General features: G+C 39.2%; 1 protein-coding gene across 1 annotated transcript in view; it reads left to right on the top strand.

The window, feature by feature from the left end:
* Nucleotides 1-24,301, top strand: part of LOC149248834 (uncharacterized) — a 265,848-nt gene that overhangs the window by 42,689 nt on the left and 198,858 nt on the right. The window contains exons 9-15 of the mRNA XM_089451173.1: nucleotides 5,593-5,721; nucleotides 5,832-5,987; nucleotides 6,111-6,728; nucleotides 6,839-6,910; nucleotides 6,993-7,466; nucleotides 7,619-7,814; nucleotides 7,945-8,749. Coding sequence (XP_089307299.1) covers nucleotides 5,593-5,721; nucleotides 5,832-5,987; nucleotides 6,111-6,728; nucleotides 6,839-6,910; nucleotides 6,993-7,466; nucleotides 7,619-7,814; nucleotides 7,945-8,749 — 2,450 coding nt within the window. The remainder of the gene's footprint in view (nucleotides 1-5,592; nucleotides 5,722-5,831; nucleotides 5,988-6,110; nucleotides 6,729-6,838; nucleotides 6,911-6,992; nucleotides 7,467-7,618; nucleotides 7,815-7,944; nucleotides 8,750-24,301) is intronic.

Raw genomic sequence — 24,301 nt, 5'->3', positions numbered from 1 at the left:
TTAAAATTAATTATTTAACATATTTTTTTTAAAACCGTTCGTTTAGACCAAACCAGTCTCTGGTTAGACCGGTTATGTCGGTAAACCGGTTCATTAGGTGGACCGGTCAGGTCATCGGTTCCGGTTTTAAAAACATTGGTTTGGACATATGCTTTGTAGTAAATACGCAAAGTCAATTTATGGTCGGGCCTCATTACATACATTGGATTGCTGCCAAGAATATTTTGAGATATCTTCGGGGCACAATCACCTATGGACTGAGATATACTGCTAGGAATGTGAGGCTTCATGGTTTTTCAGATGTTGACTGGGTTGGCAGTGTGGTGGATCGTAAGAGGACATTGGGATGTTGCTTCTCACTAGGTTCTTCTTCGATATCCTGGATGAGCAGGAAGCAAAAATCGGTTGCTTTGAGCACCCTTGAGGCCAAATATATTGCTGCTAGTATGGCCCTCCTGTGAAGCTGTTTGGTTGAGAAAGCTCTTTAGTGAGATGTTTAGACATGTGCTGGATACCACCGTGATCTTCTGTGACAACCAAAGTGAGATTCGTCTTTTTGAGAACCCTGTGTTGCATGACTGCTCCAAGCATATTGATATCAAGTACCACTTTATTCGGGATAGGGTACAATAGGGAGCAATAAGGCTCCATCACATTGGGACAAATGATCAGGTCGCATATATTCTTACAAAGCCCCCGAGGAAGGTCAAATTCTTGACGTTCCGTGAATAACTTGGAGTCACGGAGAGACCCTCTTATGAGGGTCCCGTTTGAGTTGGATATTGGGCTCTGGGAGCTTCGGGGGGCTTGGGGCACTTCTTGGAGCAATGAGTGACGATAGGGTGAGTGGTTCACCTTCCCCTAGTGGGGCGTTGTGTACAGGGTGAGTGGTTCACCTTCCCTTGTGATACCCCATGATGGTTGATATATGCATACGATGAGTGGTTCACCTTCTCTTATGGCATATGAGCAGGATGAGTGGTTCACCTTCTCCTGCCGATACATCCTACCCATGCACTCCGGGACTCATGGGGAGTATCTCTCATCTGGCGAATGAGTAGGGATGAGGATAGGGACCATAGTACTACCGATGGATGCATCGTGTACTACCGTAGTCCCTATGCTAGGATGTCTGATATTAATCTGGGACCAATGGAGACTGACTTCGGCTTAGTGGAGAGTGGTATGATACACTCTCAATCATTTTTTCTTCATTATTTCTTCATGGTTCAACAGAGCAGAGCAAAGCAAAGAAAAGCAAAGCAGAGTAGGGATAACAAGGATGGTACAGATTGTCAGATGGTTTGGTAGGTTGAGTTCTCCCTAGTTGAGGAGTGTTAAATTTGGTAATTAGGGCCAAACTCCACCTTGGATAACTCATATGATGGAGATGATATTTTTGTTGGATACCTCTTTCCAAGAGGTGTAGGATTGATCTAAAGATCATCTCATTTTGACATGTATAAATAGAATTATGAATTTGTTTCTTCTATGGACAAATTATCAAGGTCAGACAACAATCTAATGTAGGCTCAAGAAGCCCAAAAGTCATGTCTCTTCACCCTCAACGTTGCATATAAATAGAAGGAACATCTATCTCATTTGGACATTCATCATCTCACACATATTTCTCTCTCTCCTCATCTGATTGGGTCATACAAAGTTCAGGGCAGCCTTCTTCTCCTTCACACGTGTGAAGGGTTGACTACGTTTTTTATTTTCCTGCATTGACCAAATTGCAGCAAGTTTTACTAGTGTTGACTGTGCAACATTTGACCTTGTTTGACTGTGTTTTTCTTGGGAGAATATCTGTTAGGGCAGGCCGCATTCTTTGGCACAGATTTCGAGAATTTCTGGGCAAGTTGACCAACATTGACTGCAGGTTTGACTGTGCATTGACCATGTTTGACCAATTTCTTCAGGACTATTTTGGGCTGATTTGGATTGTTTTTGGAGGCCGGATTGACTGGGTTTGACCGAGTTGATTTGGAGGAGTAATTCTATTGATTTGACCAGTGTTGACTTTCTGGTTAGGGCATCCTGTTGGCTGCAGTTTGACTAGAAAGATTTGACTGTGTTTGGGCAAGTAAATTTTGTATATTGTACTCTCTCTGTTGAACTTTTGAAGAATATTAAGAAGATTTGATCAAAGGTTTTTCCCTACACTGGGATTTTTCCCTGGCATCCACCAAATATTGTGTCCTCTTGTCTTGGCTTGTCTTCTGGTTATTGTTTATGTTCTATCTGCACTTACTATTGATGTTAATGTGATTGCTAAATTGGAAATTGATATTGGGCTAATAAGAAAAATTGAAGTAAATTGCTTTTAAGCATAGAATATACCATTGTTATCTAAAATTAACAAAATGTTCTTTAAAATAGCTGCAATCGCCACTAAAATACTTCCCCGACCTTCTTCTCAAGTTTTAGCCTCAACCACCCTTCACTCCTCAACCTCCCGGAGTGCCTCCACCATGAACTGCGCAATCCCGGCACTGTTGTAGCTGAACCTCTCATTGGAATTGGACTCTCTGCCGCTGGTATGATCTAAAAAGGGTAGGACCCCCTCTTTGGGCTGACACTCAATGTCCACTGAAGCAAGGGTTGAGATCTTTGCTCGGAGACACTTATGTTCTAAACAACACTTGCAGACTTGGCTTTAGCTCAAACGTGCTATGTCAAAAGACAATTTTGCAAATGATGAATGAATGACAAATTGAGTGTCTCTTGCTCTTTTTGTCAAGGAGCCTCCAAAATGCCCATGTGGGCCCAGCTCGAATTCCCCACACCAATTTCACTCTAATGGGAGCGTATTTCTCATGTGGGCTGTAATTCCCACGAGGTGGCCCCCACGCTCAGCTAAGGTTGCAATATTTACTCCAACTCTAATGTTTGTGTGTGCTCTAAGCCAAAAATCATATGTGGGACTCCTAAACCTTCACTTCCTAAGTGCAATTGTGCATTATAGCAAAAATGGCCAAAATTGATATTTCACTTAGCAAAATGCTAAGTGGGAATATCACACGGAGAGTGGTGCCACATCGAGCTGTATGGTGGCTGCTAGCTATTGGCTGAAGACAAATCTAGGAGAAGATTTTCTCCTATAGGGGTTACCGATTGGTGGTGGATAACAAGGACATGAAAGGGTTCCTTTTGATGAGATGGAGCATCAAGTGCTCAGGAATCGGGTGATGGCTAATGAGGAGGGTAGAGCTGATGCTAGGCTTTTGCCCACACGCTAACTTATTTCCCGACCATCTTTTGCATTTTGATCTTCTTTTCTTTGATTGTGGCCATATTATGCTTTTCCATTCTTTTAGCTACATCAAACTCCAAGGCAACATTTTCTTGTCCTACTCAAGGATGTGTATAAGAGATTGCCAAATCCCAAAGAAGCAGTGATAGTTGAACCCAAAGAATGGAGATGGTATCTAGGGCTTATAATGTGTCATGGAAATTGTTAAGTATGATAAAGGGAGAGTGAACTCACTATTTTAGTGAATGTATTGCAAGTAGTGCCCCTCTTATAACCGCAAGGCTTTAGGGAGGGTCCCATTGGACTAGGGCTTAAAATTAACCCCCTTGGTAAGGTGAGGGAACAAATTTACAGGCAAAATCAATCAATAATCCAGATTCCCCTTTTATCCATACTAAATGTCAAAAACATTAAGTAAAAACACCCGATTGCAAAATGGTCAAAGTACTTGTTTAGTGGTAGCCCACCTTCATTCAAGAGGAATGGCAAATGGTGAGAGGTGTAGTAACTGGTGCAGATGGTGGAGGAGTTGGCATATCATCATCATCAAGCCAATGTGCAGGGTTGCTGGTTGGCTGGCTGTCCAAAACAATAGAAAAAGTTTTCTACTAGGGGGTTACCCATTTTGTTGGGTAATAGGAATATGTTCCTTTCTTCATTTAAGGAACGACTGATGTTTTATTTCATCATAATCACATTAATATAATCTTGTTCTAACATGTTTTAAACTTGTCCAAGCATTACAGTTTATAATATAATTTTATAACTGAATACTAATGATCTCTAGAATCAAATTGTTATAAAATAAGCATAACTTAAAAAAAAAATTAAGACATAAGTATGTTGAAATTTCTAAGTTTGGCACGTTAGAAATCCCTACTGCATTATCTAGTTTAATTTCTCCTACTTGTTTATTCTATTAACAAATTATTTATAAATATAAGTACTGAAATAAACACAAATGCAACCTTAACTCATATACAAATCAGCAACTGAAATAACTGAGACAAACACATAAGGGGCATTGTTATTTTTGGACGATTGTCCTCGGAAAAACCCAATGCGGGAAACCGGTGCAACAGATACGAGGGTTTTATTATTATGCAGTTTCTGAATACAACTAGGGTGCCAGAAATGGCTCACCTGACAGAGAATGCCCTCGGCAGTAGTACCTCTCCTCGGAGACAGATATTCTGGTTGATCAATTGCTGGATGAACAATCCCACAACAACTATGGCAGCTTCCACAGGGACTGCGTCACTCTGCAGGGACTGCCTCACCCTTCCCGGCTCACAAACACTTAGTCTGCCCCATTAAAATTCCTTCAGCTTTGCCTCTTGGCCCTGTGTCAGCTCTGCTAGCTTCTGTGCAGCTACTGAAGCCTCTATGTCAGCTCTCACACCCTCTGCGTCACCCACGCTGGCCTCTTCAACCTCTACGTAGCTCCTAGCTGCCTCTGCGTAGTACCCAGCTGCCTCTGTGTCAGCCTCTCCAGGCTCTGGGCTGCCTCTCTGGCACTATCTCTGCCTCTCTGCTATGTATTCTTGGCCTTGTACCGAATTGCCCCTCACTGCAACAGATCAAAACCCCGCTCCAGAAAATCGAACTGACTGATCAATTTGGTATATCTCCAACTGACCCTCAAGCCTCCTCTTATACTTTTCCTGTTGAGACTTCAAAGGCCGAGATTAAGTCCCTAATCAATGGCTAAGATTAGATTTGCTTGATCCATGTCATTTAGAACATTCTCACCCAGTTTTATATTAATACCCATTAATATTTTAATTTTCCTAAGTTTAGACTTAGGAACCCCATTAAACATGTTGATTATTTTAATATCTCTCCAACCGGGTGGAATTTCCCCAAACCATTTCTGGGTCTTGGAGATCTTATGTGCCTTAGCCTCTCCACCAATTTTCATGGCTAGAGCACATCCGATGCTACTACAAATCAACAAAGTATATATAGACTGTGTGTGTATATATAGATATACATTGTCTATTTCTATGTGTGCAGCGGTAAGATCCAACTTTCTTCTCAAAACTGGATAAATAATTCTCTCTGCCATTATCCTTATACATATCCATATCGTTATACTAATAACATAGATTCAGAGGGAAACCTCTACGTTTTTATTGAGTAGAATGATAGCATTAAAATATTGTTACAGCTGGGTTCATTAACAGTGGCAACCCTTTGATGTTTAGTTATTGTTTCGTCATGGAAACATTGGTAAGGATGTATTCCATGTAAATGCAAGCAGTGGGGTATGTATTTGAATTTTGAATAAATGGTACAGGCTAGTTATCTGTATTTTCTCTTTGTTGGTGATTCAGTGGAGCTGTAATGCACCTATTATGGAAATTTTTATAAGGCATATACATTTTTGTGCAAATTGGAGAAATGGAACTCTGGAATCTTCCATCTCATTGGAGGTGCAAATGAACTATCACAACATTCACAAGGTTAGTGAATTGTACTTTGAACTTGATAACATTTTATCCCCATTATTTTAATGTTTGGTAAATCTCTCAAAAATGAACTATGTAGAAGATGATGAAAAGTGGGCTTGCAGGTTACATGGGAACCTTTCTTGGAGCCTTGGAGCTTGCAGTGTCATCTTATTAGAAATTTTGGATGCAATGGCCTGTTGAGCACATCACCCATGACAAATATTGATATTGACTCATTATCCCAGCTCAATTTAAACCTTACGGAAGCACTAATGCAGGTATTTGGATGAATTAGTTTAATGAAACTGTCTTAAGTCTTTTAGGTTTTCGATCATATTGCCGTTTCCTATTTAGTGTGACAAAGTCTTTTGCTATTTTTTCTTTTCGTGTGCATCATACAGGCTGCTGTTCGAGGCAATGAGATGATCAAGGATATGTTGGATGGATTTAGATCAGATGACTGTCCTGGAAATCATCAGGTTGAAGAGTATAGTCCTCTTGGGAATGCACATGTAAGGCGATATGCACCATATTTCCTTCAAAATGACACAGGAATGCTTCTATATTTTTGGTTGATTCGTCGTCCTTCAATTGTGGAGAACAATGAAATCTTGGACAGAGCAGTAAGGAGTTCTGTTGAACCAGGGTGTGCTATGCCTTTGTTTGTTGAAGAAACCCCAGAAGAACTTTTTCAGAGGCGGAGGCCTAATCAGTCCTCTGAGAGGCTTGTTGATAGGAAAAGCTCTGGTTCGCGGCATCATATGATCTGCATTCAGCTTGAAGGAACTTCGAGCGCCTCAATGCCGATGTCAATGGATCTTGTAGGTTTGAGGTCATTAGAGGTTGATTTCTCTAAAACTTTCGGGACAAGACAAAGACACCAGGAGCAAGATCCACCTGCAGGGATTGGCATACAAGAGACTATCAATAAGGCCTATTCAAATTCAAAGTTTGTAGTGCCTGTCATATTGGAGGTCTCAACACAACGTTATAGCAAGCTAGTCAGATTATATTCTACGGTTAGTATTGCTCCTATTATTGGTTGGTATTAATATTTAATATTTAGCTTTTACTATTTGAATACAAATTTCAATTTTGAATTGACAATTTATAGGAATTTTAATTGCAGGTCACACTCGTCAATGCAACCTGTGTTTCTTTAGAAGTACGCTTTGATATTCCCTTTGGCATTGCTCCAAAGGTAAATCTTTTTTTAGCACTAATGCTTATACAAGATCATTTAAAGTTTTTCTGGTTTTAATTTACGGAAGCATTCTTTACAGGTGATGGATCCTATTTTACCTGGGCAAGAGTTGGCATTGCCTGTACACCTAGCTGAAACTGGTCGAATAAGGTATCGTCCCCTCGGTAGCAGTTATCTCTGGAGTGAAGCGCAATCTCTCACAAATGTTTTGTCACAAGACAACAGACATGGTTTATTACGGTCTTTTGCTTGTTATCCTTCCCATCCTACTGATGGTCCTTTCCGTTGCTGTATATCTGTACGGGAGAGTACAGTTCCTTGTTACTCTGGGATGAAGCAATATTCATTTGATTTCCAAGATCAAAACTCTGGGAATAATTTAAATGATAATGAGACTACTGGTAGCTCAGTTTCTGTGGCAGAAACCAAGGCTAGCTTTATTCGTCAAATCAGACTGACTGCACCTTTAGTGTTGAAAAATTGTCTTCCAGTAACACTTGCATTTTCTATTGAAAATGGTGCAGGTGTCACAGTGAATATATTTGCTTCAGAGGTCAGACACTGAACTAAGTTGAAATTGGTAGCTTAAGGCATTATTCTATGACTGTTCATTATTGTAATAACTACTAAGATCTTGTACAAGGTTTTATGAGGTTATATAATTAGCAAATAACTGTTTGCATGAAATCTGAATTTTTTTTTCAGGGAGATGCTGTATCAGTTTTTGAGATTGATTCTGCTCATGAGTTGGGTATAGCATTCCATATTGCTGGTTTTACCCCATCGTTTGTAAAGTTTCCTCGTTCAGCTATGCATGACACAGAGCTAGGAAAGGTTAATTCAGATGCAGGAAAGATCTTAATAACAGAAACATTGATCCTGAACCCAGATTCATCCAAAGGTGAATATTTATATTTCTGTTATGATTTGGGGATAGTTATTATGTAAAGTTCCTTGAATTTATGGAAAGGTAACTTTTTCTGTCACTGTTTACAGGTCTGTTTACTTACTATCTTCTTGTGTTTATGAAGGTCTGCCTGTGTCTATTAAAGTTGAAAAGGCGCTGGATGCATTTTGTGGCTCCCGAGAACTTTGTCTCTCTGTACCATTTTGGCTCTACAACTGCAGTGGTTTGACTCTTGAAGCTATGGATGGTGACATGGATGAGCAAGTTGATCACAGATTTGTATATTCCAGTTATTCTGACATGAAACAGGAACAATTGATGAATCCCAAATCTGGCATGGCAGTTGCATGTGCTGACTTGCTGAGTACCATAGACAATGATGTGACATATAGGAGAGGGATACATTGGGAAAACCATGACGTTCCTTGCAAAATATGGAACCATTTACCTTATCGCAAAATAATATCAAATCGTGTTCTGGCCCATGGTTCTACTTCAGGGTCCTCTGGATATTTTGAGGATAATAGTCTTGGCATTTCAGGATTTTTGTCATTCAATGGAAGTGATAGATGGCCAAGGAAGGGAGGTAACATGTCATTTTTCAACCGTGAAGGTGGCAAAACAGAAGTTGGTGGCAAAGGAATTGACCAAATCCCCAAGTTCCACAACACATGTATGCATTCACCAGCAAAAGGGTTACAAACATCAGAGGCAACACTTAGACTGAGAATCTCGCAGTCCAAATATGTGGAAGATGCAATGGAGGGATCTGCCTGGTCACATCCATTCTCTCTTAACCCTCCTAATGGTTCAACTCCAGTGCTTATTCCCTACCCATTTAGCACTGGAGCAGTCATTATTTCAGCCATAAGAACTCCAGTTTTAGGAGCTTGTGCAGGGAAAACCACTGCAATCACATTTCAACCCAGGTGACTATGAACGCGCATTTCTTGGAATGCTTTTGTCTATTTTTATTGTTTTCTTCATTTTTGGTGTGTGTGTGTGTGTTTGGGAGGGTGGGGTGGCTGGCTATGTAGGATGTTTTAGAATGTTTATGAAGGTCTGCCTGTGTCTATTAAAGTTGAAAAGGCGCTGGATGCATTTTGTGGCTCCCTAGAACTTTGTCTCTCTGTACCATTTTGGCTCTACAACTGCAGTGGTTTGACTCTTGAAGCTATGGATGGTGACATGGATGAGCAAGTTGACCACAGAGTTGTATATTCCAGTTGTTCTGACATGAAACAGGAACAATTGATGAATGCCAAATCTGGCATGGCAATTGCATGTGCTGACTTGCTGAGTACTGTAGACAATCACGTGACATATAGGAGAGGGATACATTGGGAAATCCGTGATGTGCCTTGCAAAATATGGAACCATTAACCTTCTCGCAAAATAATATCAAATTGTGTTCTGGCCCATGGTTCTACTATAGGGTCCTCTGGATATTTTGAGGATACTAGTCTTGGTTTGGGATTTTCATCATTCAATGGAAGTGATAGATGGCCAAGGAAGGGAGGTGACATGTCATTTTCCAACCTTGAAGGTGGCAAAATAAAAGTTGGTAGAAAAGGAATTGATCAAATCCCCAAGTTCCACAACACATGTATGCATTCGTTCCACAACAGATGTATGCATTCACTAGCAAAAGGGTTACAAACATGAAACATCAGAGGCAACACTTAGACTGGTTATCTCGCAGTCCAAATATGTGGAAGATGCAATGGAGGGATCTGCCTGGTCACATCCATTCTCTCTTAACCCTCCTAATGGTTCAACTCCAGTGCTTATTCCCTACCCATTTAGCACTGGAACAGTCATTATTTCAGCCCTAAGAACTCCAGTTTTAGGAGCTTGTGCAGGGTAAACCACTGCAATCACATTTCAACCCAGGTGACTATGAACTATGCATTTCTTGGAATGTTTTTGTCTATTTTTATTGTTTTCTTCATTTTTGATGTGTGTGTGTGTTCGGGAGGGTGTGGTGGCTGGTTATGTAGGATGTTTTAGGATGTTTATGAAGGTCTGCCTGTGTCTATTAATGTTGAAAAGGCGCTGGATGCATTTTGTGGCTCCCGAGAACTTGGTCTCTGTTTACCATTTTGGCTCTACAACTGCAGTGGTTTGACTCTTGAAGATATGGATGGTGACATGGATGAGCAAGTTGATCACAGAGTTGTATATTCCAGTTTTCTGACATGAAACAGGAACAATTGATGAATGCCAAATCTGGCATGGCAATTGCATGTGCTGACTTGCTGAGTACCATAGACAATCACGTGACATATAGGAGAGGGATACAATGGGAAAACCATGATGTGCCTTGCAAAATATGGAACCATTTACCTTCTCGCAAAATAATTTCAAATTGTGTTCTGGCCCATGGTTCTACTTCAGGGTCCTCTGGATATTTTGAGGATACTAGTCTTGGGATTTCTGGATTTTCATCATTCAATGGAAGTGATAGATGGCCAAGGAAGGGAGGTAACATGTCATTTTCCAACTTTGAAGGTGGCAAAATAGAAGTTGGTGGCAAAGGAATTGACCAAATCCCCAAGTTCCACAACACGTATGCATTCAGCAGCAAAAGAATTACAAACATCAGAGGCAACACTTAGACTGAGAATCTCACAATCCAAATATGTGGAAGATGCAATGCAGGGATCTTTCTGGTCACTTCCATTCTCTCTTAAGCCTCCTAATGGTTCAACTCCAGTGCTTATTCCCTACCCAGTTAGCACTGGAGCAGTCATTATTTCAGCCATAAGAACTCCAGTTTTAGGAGCTTGTGCAGGGAAAACCACTGCAATCACATTTCAATCCAGGTGACTGTGAACTATGCATTTCTTGGAATGTTTTTGTATATTTTTATTGTTTCTTCATTTTTGGTGTGTGTGTGTGTTCAGGAGGGTGGGGTGGCTGGCTATGTAGGATGTCTTGGGATTTTTTATTTGAGATGCTCAAGGTTTTGGGCTTCTAAACTTGGTCATCTATCTTGGAATGACTCTATGATATGATTATTGGCAAGGTTTGTGTCAAAGGAATTGACCAAATCCCCAAGTTCCACAACACGTATGCATTCAGCAGCAAAAGAATTACAAACATCAGAGGCAACACTTAGACTGAGAATCTCACAATCCAAATATGTGGAAGATGCAATGCAGGGATCTTTCTGGTCACTTCCATTCTCTCTTAACCCTCCTAATGTTTCAACTCCAGTGCTTATTCCCTACCCAGTTAGCACTGGAGCAGTCATTATTTCAGCCATAAGAACTCCAGTTTTAGGAGCTTGTGCAGGGAAAACCACTGCAATCACATTTCAATCCAGGTGACTGTGAACTATGCATTTCTTGGAATGTTTTTGTATATTTTTATTGTGTCTTCATTTTTGGTGTGTGTGTGTGTTCAGGAGGGTGGGGTGGCTGGCTATGTAGGATGTCTTGGGATTTTTTATTTGAGATGCTCAAGGTTTTGGGCTTCTAAACTTGGTCATCTATCTTGGAATGACTCTATGATATGATTATTGGCAAGGTTTGTGTCAAATTGGGTATCACCTAAATAGCTCTAATATGGATACGGGTATCATATCTATTATGAATATGACAAACTTTTAGAACAGCCTGGATACAACATGACTAGGATTTGAGAATTATTAATCATAGAAGGCTAAAAATATATTTAAATATTGTATATATGTGTTGAATATAGGAAATATATGTTGAATATATATTCAGTGTTCCACGGGGACGCGTCCCCCAGTGTCAGGTGCTCGCACCCCACACACCCGGGACGGGAAGTCTACTGGGTGTGCTTTTCCCCACGCACCCTTTTTGGGGAGTCTTGGGGAAACACAAGGGGGTGCGTTTCCCTAGTGTGGGGACGAGACTCCCCAAAAGGGGTGCGTCTGGGCACCCCCCCTTAGAACTTCAGTGTCTAGTATATAGTATATGGTGATATACTAGTATGTTTTGCTTTCAATTTAGATTCTAGAATGATGAATGATGAATTTAATTTTTAAATCAATGTAGATTGTAGAATGATGAATGATATGGATCAATGTATTTGAATATATCATTATTGATTTTTTTTTATTGAATCTCATGGTATGGATGAATAATGAGTATTTCATATGAATGATGTATGTATCAAAATGAATGATGAGGATGGATCAATGTATGTCTTATTTAATACAGTTATGAATTTAAATTTCATGTGTGGATCAAATCTCAATTTTCAATGTATTGGTATCCATAATATTATTAGTCTATTTAATATTTATGCTTTCATTATTGAACAATTAACTTGAATATATATATATATATATATATATATATATATATATATATACCCTGACGCCCCCCCGCACCCCCGAAATTTCCCTAAAATTTGAGGGTACTCCCACACCCCTGAAATTTGAGGGGGGACGTGTGTGGTGGAGGCATGCAAGAGGCCTACACATCCATTACATTAGCATTACCCTCCTTTAGGAGATTTATCATTTGATTACATTGGTTACTAGGTCGACATGTGAGTTAGAGATGTTTTTAGCCCATCAATTCATAATTTTAGGGGCTTGTAGGCATAATTCGGTTTAGTAGCTCATGTATATATTTGTGATCAAATCACCATGAAACTTGTGAATTTCGGACCTCTTAGAGAATTTGCGCTTGCTTCTTGTGGGTGATTATTGAGATACTTAGATGCATTATGATATATGGAAGCTAATTTTGACATTCTTTGGAGCTATTTCTTGGTCTAATAGAAGGATATATTGCATGTTATCTTGTATGTGGAATATTTTGTTGAATATCTTTTTCTTAAATGTCTAATGCATGGAACTGTTGATTCTAGGTTGATATTATATGCCCTAATTTGTTGAAGATCAATTTATTGAAGAATATCTAGATGAATGTTGTATACTTTGCTCATTGTAACATGTAATGAATGTTCCTAGTGGAGTACTTGTTATTCTCCGTCAAGATATTATTTCATTAAGTGGGTAATTGTTGAAATTTTGATAGCTAGGGCATCAAATTCTGACCTTAGAACGAATTTGGCTTATTATCTGAAACATCCTAGACTCTATATCCCTATAGGACAAGGCACTTGGCCTATCACTTGGTGATCAACCTTAAATTTTCCCCATAAATTTCTCTTCTCAAATTCAGCTGTTTTAAGGCTAGGAAGAAAAACTAAGGCTTGGAGCATAGTTTTAAAAACCAGAACCGATGATTGGACCAGTCCACCTAATAAACCGGGTTTCAAATCGAAATCGGTCGAACCGAGAATTGGCAGATCTCAATGAACCGATTTTTAAAAAATACATTAAATAATTAATTTTTAATGAAAAAACTATTCTGAAGATTTGAAACCATGATTCCAAGCCAATAGAGACAAAATATGCAAAATTTGCTCATTTATATACCATGTAAATGTGAATATATCATAATGGCACTGAGTGAAATACATATCAGCGACAAAATACATAAGTTATGAGGCTCTAAATGGCCTATAAAGTCCAAAAACAATGCTACAAGCTATGAGGCCATTGACCTACAATAAGACTACAAGTCTACACATGATCAATCATCAAATTCATCACCACTACTAGACATAGGATCATCATCAGAGCTACATAGACATCATCTGGTTCAAAGTCTGAGGATGCCTCAACCTCATAGTTTTAAAAACCGGCCACAAAACCGGTAACCGGTCTAACCGGCCGGTTGGAGGCCTGGCCGGTCCGAACCGGCCTATCTAACCGGTTTATACCCTTGTGTGCCCAAAAAACGGCCCTAACCGGTAAAACCGGCCGGTTCCGTCCTAAACCAGCCGGTTCCGTCCTAAACCGGCCGGTTTATGAACATTTCTCATTTATGTAAAATGTTGGATTGTTTGACAGCTTCGTGACAACATCAACTGGGAAGCAATTGCTGACAAGATGGAGACGAGAGATCATGTTCATTGCTGCAAAAAATGGTTGGTTTACAGTGTACATAACTCGAGAAGAATTTGATATTAATAACGTGGAAAACAATCTTGTATTTTTTAATTTGTGAAATTCTTGTTTTCGCCCCACTGTATTTTTCCCCAAAATTCTTATCTTTATTGCATGCTTTTTATTTATTTATTTATTCTTTTTGCTAATTTTCCGCGAAATTTCATCCTTAATGAGTTCCTATTTTGCTTTCAGTCGACTTCAGTCTTCAGCCAAGGTTAAAGCAGAGCATTTCTTGATTTAGTGTCCTTTAAGTTTTAATAAGTGCTAAATGTTCATAAACATTTATGGGAAATTATGGGAAAGATGTTCTTATGAAAGATGTGGAAGAAGTTGATTAACACTGAACAATCTGAATGAAGGTACATATATTGCAAACCTGAGTGCTGATATTGAACTTTTTAATTGGAGTTGTTGATTAGCTTGGTGCAAAAATTATGATCTGAAAAGCTCGCAGATTAGGTTGTATTACCTCTTTGATCTCCCACTTTGGGTGCAAGGACTTAACCAAGTTAAAGGGCAAATGGATCACATAAAAGTTACCACTGTTGCTGTAGTACCTTCTTCCCTCACTTTGGGATGATATGTAATCATCACTAGGGTGGCTTCTCTGTGTGACTGAATGCCAGAAAGGTATAGCTACTGAATACACGAAATTATAAATAATGCCAATTTGCTTATATATTAATCTTTACCTGACAAATATGAGTCTTATTATCAGGTTATTCAAACGAGATCTAAAAGGGATGGTGAGATAAGATAAGATACTACTAGGCCAATGGCCTCATAGCTTGCAGCATTGTTTTTGGACATTATAGGCCATTTAGAACCTCATTTCTTATGTATTTTGCTATTTTGTCGATGATATGTATTGCACTCGGTGCCATTTTGATATATTCACCTTTGCATGGTATATAAATGAGCAAACTTTGCATATTTTGTCTCTATTGGCTTGGAATCATGGTTTTACATCTTAAAAATAGTTTTGTTTCATTAAAAATTAATTATTTAATGTATTTTTTAAAAACCGGTTCGTTTAGACCAAACCAGTCCCGGTTAGACCGGTTCCGGTTGGTAAACCGGTTCATTAGGTGGACCGGTCCGGTCACCGGTTCCGGTTTTAAAACACTGCGAGTCAACCTCATCTACAACCTCAGTAGCACTGCCACCAATAACAATAGAAGTGGACCTAATGGAAGCACGAGTTGGTCGAGCTGCACGACTAGTGCCTTCCATTGGTTGTTTGCCTTTGCTTGATGCGACTACTGACCTTGGTTCTGATGGTGCCACCAAATTTTGTTCATCCCTCGCTAATGCCATGTTAATATCAAAATCAACGTCAAACACAGGATCTTCAGTCTCCTCCACCCATTTGATGTTGGATCAATATCGTCCAACACAATGGGATCTAGATCAAGTGTTCTGTTCATCATTTGGTTCTGCCTTAGTCGAAGGTTGTATTGCACGAAGACAAGATCATTTAACTGTTTTTGTTCCAAACAGTTTCTCTTCTTCGTGTGTATGCGCTCAAAAATAGACCAATTGCGCTCACAACCTGAAGCACTGCAAGTTTCGCTGAGGACTCTAATTGCAAACTTTTGCAATTGAGGACATTGGCCACCAAATGACTCCCACCAATGTGCTGCAAAGAAAAAGACATTAATTAGTAACTTAGTTCATTTCATTACTTATTTACAAATTACAAGTATTTATAGATAATTTGAATTGTAAATTTGTAAACAATTTAACTTGAAAAGAAAAACAATTTGGAATTGTTTACTTGGTTGATCCACATCTCTTGCCATCTTTCCCAAGTTCTTTCCAAAGGTATCAACTGGCATACTGAAAAGAGTAAGTTGTTTATGTATTTCCAACTGGTCTGCATGGATAGGGACCATGCGCTCCAAGTAATCAATCAATTCGGCTTTGACCTCCCCATCTTGCAGATCTCCAAGCCGAGCTTTATAATGATACTTTGGGTTCAAAAAATACCCAACTGCATGTATAGGACGATGGAGTTGATTGTTTCATTTGTTATCAATGATCTCCCATATACGACCATATTTAGCTAACCTATCCTTGTAAGCTATTCGTATGCTCCTTTGCCTGATCCATAGCCTCATAAATGTACCCATGGCCAATTTTTCCCCATCGACCATCCTTAGCACCTTAACAAGGGGCTTGGTAATTTTCACAAGCTCTATAGACCTTTTCCAAAAATAATTGTCAAAAATTTTCTTTTTGGTGTCTTTGCCATCTTGTCTAGGAGCCCACCGAGATTCAGTCCAATCATTAGAAGAAAACATTTTCTGTAGGTTTTTCTGTTGAGAATTGAGACATTGCAACATGAGGAAGTGAGTTGCAAATCTCGTAATTGTAGGCCTGACAAGCTCTTTTCCCCCAATGTTTTTCCTCATTAGGCTCAATACCCATGAGTGGTTGTAAATGTATTTTGTAATGCACTTGGCATGCTCTACAGTGTTTTTTACCCACTCCACTTTGTGTATGCCCTCAAGCATGAGGTCTATGCAATGTGTAGCACATGGAGTCCAAAATATGGTCTTCTATTTGGACTCAAGTATCTTTCCAGCAGGAACATAGTTTGAGGCATTATCTGTGATGACCTGCACAACATTCTGCTCCCCACTCCTGAATAATGTCATCCAAAAACTCAAATAGAAGGGTTGCATCCTTCACCTTATCAGATGCATCAACTAATCTCAAAAACATGGTTCCTTGAGGGCCAGAAACAAGGAAATTAATGATAGTGTAGTTCTTTCCATCGGTCTATCCATCTGAGATGATGGAACAACCTGTTTTGAGCCATGACTCTCTATACTCGGCCAAATACTCATTAATAGAAGATATCTCTTTTTGCAAAAGAGCTCCCTCAAGTCATGTATACTAGGGCCTTTGAAGCCCTTTCTTGCAGCGATAACAAAGTCCCACATAGCTTGGTAATAAGGTGAGTGAGCAACATTAAATGAGATATTTGCATCATACGACCGTCCAACAATGTATTGATAAGAAGTTTCTTTGCATTGTTTTTGCCAATGTTGATCCAAAGTGGGTTGACGACTTGGCTGGGAGGAAGTGGGATTAGCAAAGGCAATGGTGGCAGAGGATGAAAAATAACTTTGGATGTTTGTTCTCTTTGTCCTTTTGATTGTTGGCCAAGAGAAGGAAGAACATAGTGAAAGGGGTCATTGGTGGAAGGGATAGAAGGGTGGTCTTGAATCTCATAATCATCATACCCACTTTTTTTCATGGCTTCTAATAATTCCCTCTTCCTTGCAATTTCATCTTGGATGGCCTTCTCTCTAGCCTTATTCTCCTCAAACTTGGAAAGGTATTCTGCCCTAATAGGACCTAACACTTCATTTGGTGCTTCACATGGCTTTACTTGGCCTCTTATCCCAGCCAAGTGTTGTTTCAATCTAAGAATACTGCCACCTCCAATAGATTTATTGCAAAATTTGCATATCATTTTTCCATCAATCAAATCACAATGAGCCCATGCATTGTCCTTGGCTTTTGGAGTCTTGTTGGCTTGAAATAATTGAAATTTGCAAAGAAATCTGCCATTTAAAAAAAATTGCAGCTAGGAAAAATGGAAAACCAAAGCTAAATTTAGAGAAAAAAATGCACTTTGTGGGCTACAAAATTTGATAGCATAGAAGTTTAAAACTGGAGATTTGATAGCATAGAACACATAAAAAATATTAATACATGGACAACAGTGAAATGAAGAATTTTTCAAGTGAAAATCCTTACCTGGAAATGCAAACTAGCTTCCTTAGCCTCCTCTTGAAGATGCCAAATCTACTGATAACTCTAAACTATCTCCAAAATAGCTCCAACTTCAACTCCAACTCCAAGCCTCTAAGATGACTACTCCAGCAAAAACTCAACACTCTCCAAGCTCCCAATCAAACTCACAAAAACTCCAAATGAGATGTGTGAGAGAAATGAGAGGGATAAGCTCCTTTTTAAAGGCTTGGAGAGGGTGTTTTTGGAGGGAAACAACCCTTATTTTGCCTCCAAAACACCCTAGAACCTTCCTAAAACACGTCGTGTGGGTTTGTCATGGCCTTAGCAATGAACCAGTTGGTTTAGGACGAAACCCGCTGGTTTGACCATAAACCGGCTGGTTAGGGTCGATTTTTCTGATTTTTGGGCGAAATGGCGGCCTAAATTGGGTTTTTGTGCTGGTTTGACCTAGTCGGCCAATGAACTATTTGGTTTCCGGTTCAAGCTGTCCGGGTTTTAAAACTATGGCTTGGAGTGAAATTTTAGGGAGGAAGCTTTTTGGTGGCCTGAGAGCCTAAACATCAAGAGGTAGGTCTTGACTATAAGTCATATCATTTTCGTGGGCATGCACTCAAATTTCATCTATAAAATCTCTTGCCCTAGGTGTTGCATGTATGACGAAATTTCCATAAAGTCAAAGGGAGAGAGGGAAGTCAAGATGCACAAAAAAAAAATCAAAGTTTCCACCATAATGCAACTCGCACGTGTGACGAAATTTTTGTGGAACAAGGCTGAATTTTTTTGAGGTTATTGCAGGCCGTAATTGGACATCTGCTACAGAATTGAAATTTTGAGTTTGACTAGATTTTGAAGAAGTTTGAGCAATGTTGACTTTGACTTTTGGAGGAGACATGGAGGTTTTGACTTGGTATCTTTGTGGTAGTTTGGTCTTGATCTTGGTCTTGGATATCTCTCATTTTGATCTGATTCTATAAGAGAAAGATTGTTGGGTTTTTCCTGGCCTCTTGCCTAATTTTTGTTGTCTCTTGTCTCATTGTGATCTTTATGTTTTGAACTTTTGTATAATTGCTTGATGAAGAAGACATAAGAAGTAATAAGAAGACATCTAATATTCACAAGTAATTATCAAGAAGAGGAATTAAGTGTTAAATTGCATTGCACTTGGTTTCTCAACATGGTTTCAGAGCTAAGGTGAAGGAAAGAAGCTTGAAGATCACAGATTGTTGGCACTCTTAATTGGCGACATCTTTGTAGTAACTCTCTCTCTCCCTCTTCCAATGGCGAAGTACATGAAAGAAGGTCTCGAGGCTCTAAGGATTCTCCTTGAATCATTCAAAGGATATATCACCAATGTTGTTTCAAAACTATCCAAGGAAGTCCAGGATGGAAGTCTCTACTCTGCTCTCACAAGTTCAATTGAAGATGACAACACATGGGTAATTGATAGTGGAGCTTCAAGGTATATGACAAGAGAACGTGGACATGTCAACACTCTATCAAAAGGAAGCCCTTCTCACAAGGTTGAACTTGGAGACAAAAATAACTATCCAGTTAAAGGCATTGGATCTACCTCCATTGAGTTGGAATCTGGTGGGAATATTCATCTCAACAATATCCTCTATGTTCCAGGTTTGAAAAAGAATTTACTTTCTATTTCTTGTTTAGAAGATAAAGGAGATGGAATAACATTTATTAATGGCAAGGTGGTTGTTTGGGCTAAGGGATTTAGTATAGACAGTGCTAGAATTATTGGGATTCATGAGGAGAGGTTGTATAGACTTCTAACTCCTCCTCCTCATGCTTTAGTAACATTGACATCAACCCATGTGAATTTTGGCATAGAAGATAGGGCCATCTCTGTTTCAAGATATTTCCATTCTTGAGTCAAATGGTTATTGGTGTGCCCCAATTGAAAGAAGAACATGAAGAGTTTGTAAAGATTGTGCTCTTGGAAAAAATGTGAAAAAGCGATTTCCTAGCAGTGACTCAAGATCCAAGGAAATCTTGGACCTAATCCTTTTTGATGTGTTTGGCCCAATGTTTGAAAAATCGCTTGGTGGTCATCTATACTATTTAACATTTATTGATGACTATTTTAGAAAGACTTGGATCTTTTTCTTGAAGTCTAAAGATGAAGTATTCAACAAGTTCCAAGAGTTCGAAGTTGAGAATATGATAGAAAAGAAGATCAAGACCTTAAGATCTAATAATGGAGGTGAATATACATCTAAAGAACTTGTAGCCTTTTGCAAAGAAGCTGGGATTAAGAGGGAGTTGATAGTTCCCTATAATCCTCAACAAAATGGTGTAGCTGAAAGGAAGAATCAATCTATCGAAGAATGTGTAAGAGCCATGATACATGATCAAGATCTTCCCAAATTCCTATGGGCAAAAGCTTCCATGACCGCGGTATACATTCAAAGTGGAAGCCCTCACATAATTCTTGGTGACATAACTCCAGAAGAAGCTTTACTTGAAGGAAGCCTAATGTTGATCACCCCAGAATCTTTGGATGTCCAGTCTACATTCATCTTTCCAAGGACAAGAGAAAGAAGTTGGATCTTGCAGGCATGAATGGAACTTTTGTTGGCAATAACCACTCATCTAAAGCATACAAAATCTACATCAAAGAACAACGTCGTATTGAAGTAGGCAAAAATGTCACATTTGACGAAAGCATTACATACAAGAAGTTCGAATATATCCACATTTACTCTGATGAAGGACTTGTCTTTCCCAATGAAGATAGTTCAAGTCAAATCAATTCTCTATAACCCTCAGTTGATCATCATGAAGAATCGAAAGGACCAAGCAAACCTGTAGAACTTGTCATCATTCCAAAAATCGGAAAGGGACCTACTTGGCTTAGAACAACCTTGCAAGAAGTTGAAGGACATGCAACCGCAAGAGGAACATTAAGAGAAAGCAAGAGACCTAAAAGGTACTCTAGTTATGCAACATTTATGACTAAACTCATTGAATCAAAACCTTCTACTTATGAAAAAAAAGGCTGTTGAACAACACGTATAGAATATCAATCAATATTGAAGAATGATGTTTGGGAAATTGTTCCTAGACCAAAGGACAAATCTGTTGTGACTTCCAAGTGGGTTTATAAGATTAAGCATGCAACTGATGGGAGCATCGACAAATATAAGGCAAGATTTGTGGCAATTAGAACTCTTATCTCTATTGCACTTCTATGGGATGGAATATACATCAAATGGATGTGAATGCCGCTTTTCTCAATGGCACAATTTACAAAGAAGTTTACATTGAACAACCATAAGGATTTGAAGTCCATTGGAAGGAATCCCATGTCTGTAGATTACAGAAAGCTCTATATGGCTTAAAACATGCCCCTAGAGCATGTTATGCTCATATGGATGCCTATTTAATAAGAGGCTTGTTTTCATCAAAAGTACTGCAGATCCTAATCTCTAGATCAAGGTAGTAACGAATGAACCAATGATCATATTTCTATATGCGGATGACTTATTAATAACAGGTGTGGAGCGTCTTATTCGTCAATGCAAGAAGGAACTAGCAACTGAATTTGACATGAACAATCTTGAATTAATGCACTATTAATTGGGCCTTGAAGTTTGGCAGAAACCCGACGAAATCTTTCTTGGTCAAGGAAAATATGTGATCAAGATTCTACAAAAAATTGGGATGATGGATTGTAAACCTACGACAACACCAATGATCACCAATTTGAAGAAGCTAGGAAGTTTAGATTCATAATCCTTCGTCATATCAACAACTGATTGGTTCTCTGATGTATTTAGTGAACACCCGAACATATATTATTATTATTATTATTATCCAATTTTAAGGTCACGACCAAGCCAGACACCACATTGGTGTATGAAACCCCCTTGTTTGTGGGACAAGGGACCCACCTCCGCACAATGATTTGATTACTAATTCTACGAAGGCATACATACTCTGCCCGCTCTAGTTTTGAACCTGTGACTTCTTAGGAGGAAACACATGCTCTTAACCATTAGTCCCACTACTCAAAGTCAGTTTTAGATGGAGCCCAAAGATGATCATTGGATAGTAGTGAAATACATCTTGAGATATCTTCGTAGAGCCTTACATCATTGTTTGAGATATGTTGCAGGAAATGAGATTTGATTACTAGGTTATACTGATTATGATTGGGCAGGTAGTGCTGATGATGGGAAAAGTACTATTGGTCGTTGTTTTTGTTTGGGATTCGCTATAGTTTCTTGGGTGAGCAGAAAATGGATTCGGTTGCACTAAGTGTTGCTGAAGCTGAATATATGGCAGCCAGCGAAGTTAGTTGTGAAGCAGATTGGCTCCATAGATTGCTTACTGATTTGTTTAAAGGAGTATTAGATTCAACCATAATATGTTGTGATAATCAAAGCTGCATAAAGTTGTCAGAGAATCAAGTCTCTCATGTGAGGTCAAAGCACATTATGAATAAGTATTAATGCAGTCCCTTCCTAAGGGAAAGCATGAGTATTTTCAAGACAAGCTTGGGATTGTGGATATCTCCTCCCAAATTGAGAGGGAGTGAGGATGGAGACCTTGTTCTCCATTTATCATGTACTATGGCCAGGACTAATAACTGTCTAGGACATGAACACAGATAGGGAGAATGGTAGATTGGATAAGCATCATGGACCAACATTCTTGAGACATGTACTGTGACTAGGACTAACAGTCGTAAGTCAAGTACATTGATTTGGTATAAGAATGGTCCAGTGGACTGACATTTCCTTGTGTCAAGCATTGTGACAACAGATTAGGAAATGGTCCTCTGGAGGACACACTTTGGTGAACTTAGGTGGAGTATGTGCCTCAGAGAGGCAGTTGTGGTGTCCTATTGGATGCCTCCCAACATTGTGCTCTGATCTAGTGGAGAGATAGAGCTTACTTGTCAAGGCCTTGGTAGTTTGACATTGCTGGTCATGTCGATGTTTATAACGATGCTTATCAATCTAAATCCTTTCTTATATGAATATTTCAACTTGAGATCATCCTATTGATTCATTATGAATACCTCCCTAATTTAGAGGGAGTGTTGAAATTGTAACTAGATTTGGTCTTCATAATATAAATTTATCATTGATGTATTTACTATATTTATATTTTGCCAAAGCATGTTCTTCATGCTTAGAGTAAAAAAAAAAAAGAAAAATTTATTTGAGTCATGTCCCATTTGGACATTTGTAAGAAAAATAATTTGAATTTTATTTTTGAGTCATAAGCTCACAAGATGACCAAGTCGACCCTCCTTGGACAAGTCGGCCTAATGGCACCTATTCAACCCTTTTGGATAACTATATATATGAGGCAGTTCGACCTCTTGGAGAGCTCATTCATTGATCACATCATATACTATCTTCTGCACCTAACAAAGAAGAAAGAAGGCCGAAGTTAAAGGAGAGAGAAGGAAGTCATGACACAAAAAAAATCAATGTTTCTACGCCACTGGAGCTAGCACATGTGAAAAAAATTGTATGGAACATGGCTGAATTTTCATAGGTTATTGTAGGCCAAAATTCAGCCTCTGTTGCAGAAACAAAATTCTGAGTTTGACCAGATTTTGAAGAAGTCTGAGCAGCGTTGACTTTGACTTTTGGAGGAGACTTGGAAGAGGATTTGACTCGATATCTTTGTGGCAGTTTGATCTTGGTCTTGTTTTGATCTGATTCTATAAGAGAAAGATTGTTGGGTTTTCCCCTTATGGGTTTTGCCGTGGCCTCTGGCCTAATTTTTGGTGTCTCTTGTCTCATTGTGATCTTTATGTTTTGAACATTTGTATAATTGCTTGATGAAGAAGACATACAGAGTAATAAGAAGACATATAATATTCACAAGTAATTATCAAGAAGAGGAATTCAGTGTTAAACTACATTGCGCTTTGTTTCTCAACTCGGGGCACACTGTTCGAAGTGCATCATCTCGTAAATAAGGTGGGGCAATGAGAAAATTGCTGAGGGTGCTGACGGTGCCCATGGCGTGGAATGATGCTCTGCACATGATGGGAGTCCCATGGCTCCCAATGCTTCACCCGGGGGTGTCAATATGATCCTGTGGTGGGATTGGGCCACAATTAAGTTTCCCAGGCCATGATGAAACCACTTGGGAATTACATATAATGTCCAATGTTGCTTCTCACCATCATGTACAATAATTCATTAGTGCATCTAAGTGAATCAAGCTTGTTAATCAAGGGCACATTGAGACTTCATATTGGGATTCCCTTCACAATTTGGGGCTTTAAACTCGTAATAATGTTACCTCCCTAGGTAGGAGTGGCTAATAAACAACCCGATTAGGTGTTCCCAGCCCCTAAGGGGAAAGACAGGTCCCTCATACGTCCTTCAATTGATAGTTGTCATATGAATGTTGATGAATGGATCAGGACACGAGGGTCTCAAGACCAAATGCCATGGGTTCAAGGATGGCAATGATGAGGGATGTCCACATATTGGGTATATAGATGTAGGAGAGAGTAATCATGGATACATGAGTTACCTTAACCTTTGTTTTTCCACCCCTCTTTATTTGTCTTTTTCCTTTTCTTGATTTTTCTTTGTGTTACTGCTCAGGGCTCCGGGAAAATAGAGCATGTCGTGTATGATGTGAAGTAGTTATTACTCCCTTAATGTGGGGCAATTCATTGCCCACTAGAGGTTGGGATGTGTATGGGTTCCTTAATGACGTGGGG

This window comes from Pinus tabuliformis, chromosome 7, assembly GCF_031772625.1.
Source record: "Pinus tabuliformis cultivar Carrire ecotype Pingquan chromosome 7, CPIR1, whole genome shotgun sequence".
Taxonomy (NCBI): Eukaryota; Viridiplantae; Streptophyta; class Pinopsida; order Pinales; family Pinaceae; genus Pinus; species Pinus tabuliformis.
The sequence above is the reverse complement of the archived record's forward strand: the minus strand, read 5'-3'. Positions and strand labels throughout refer to the sequence as shown.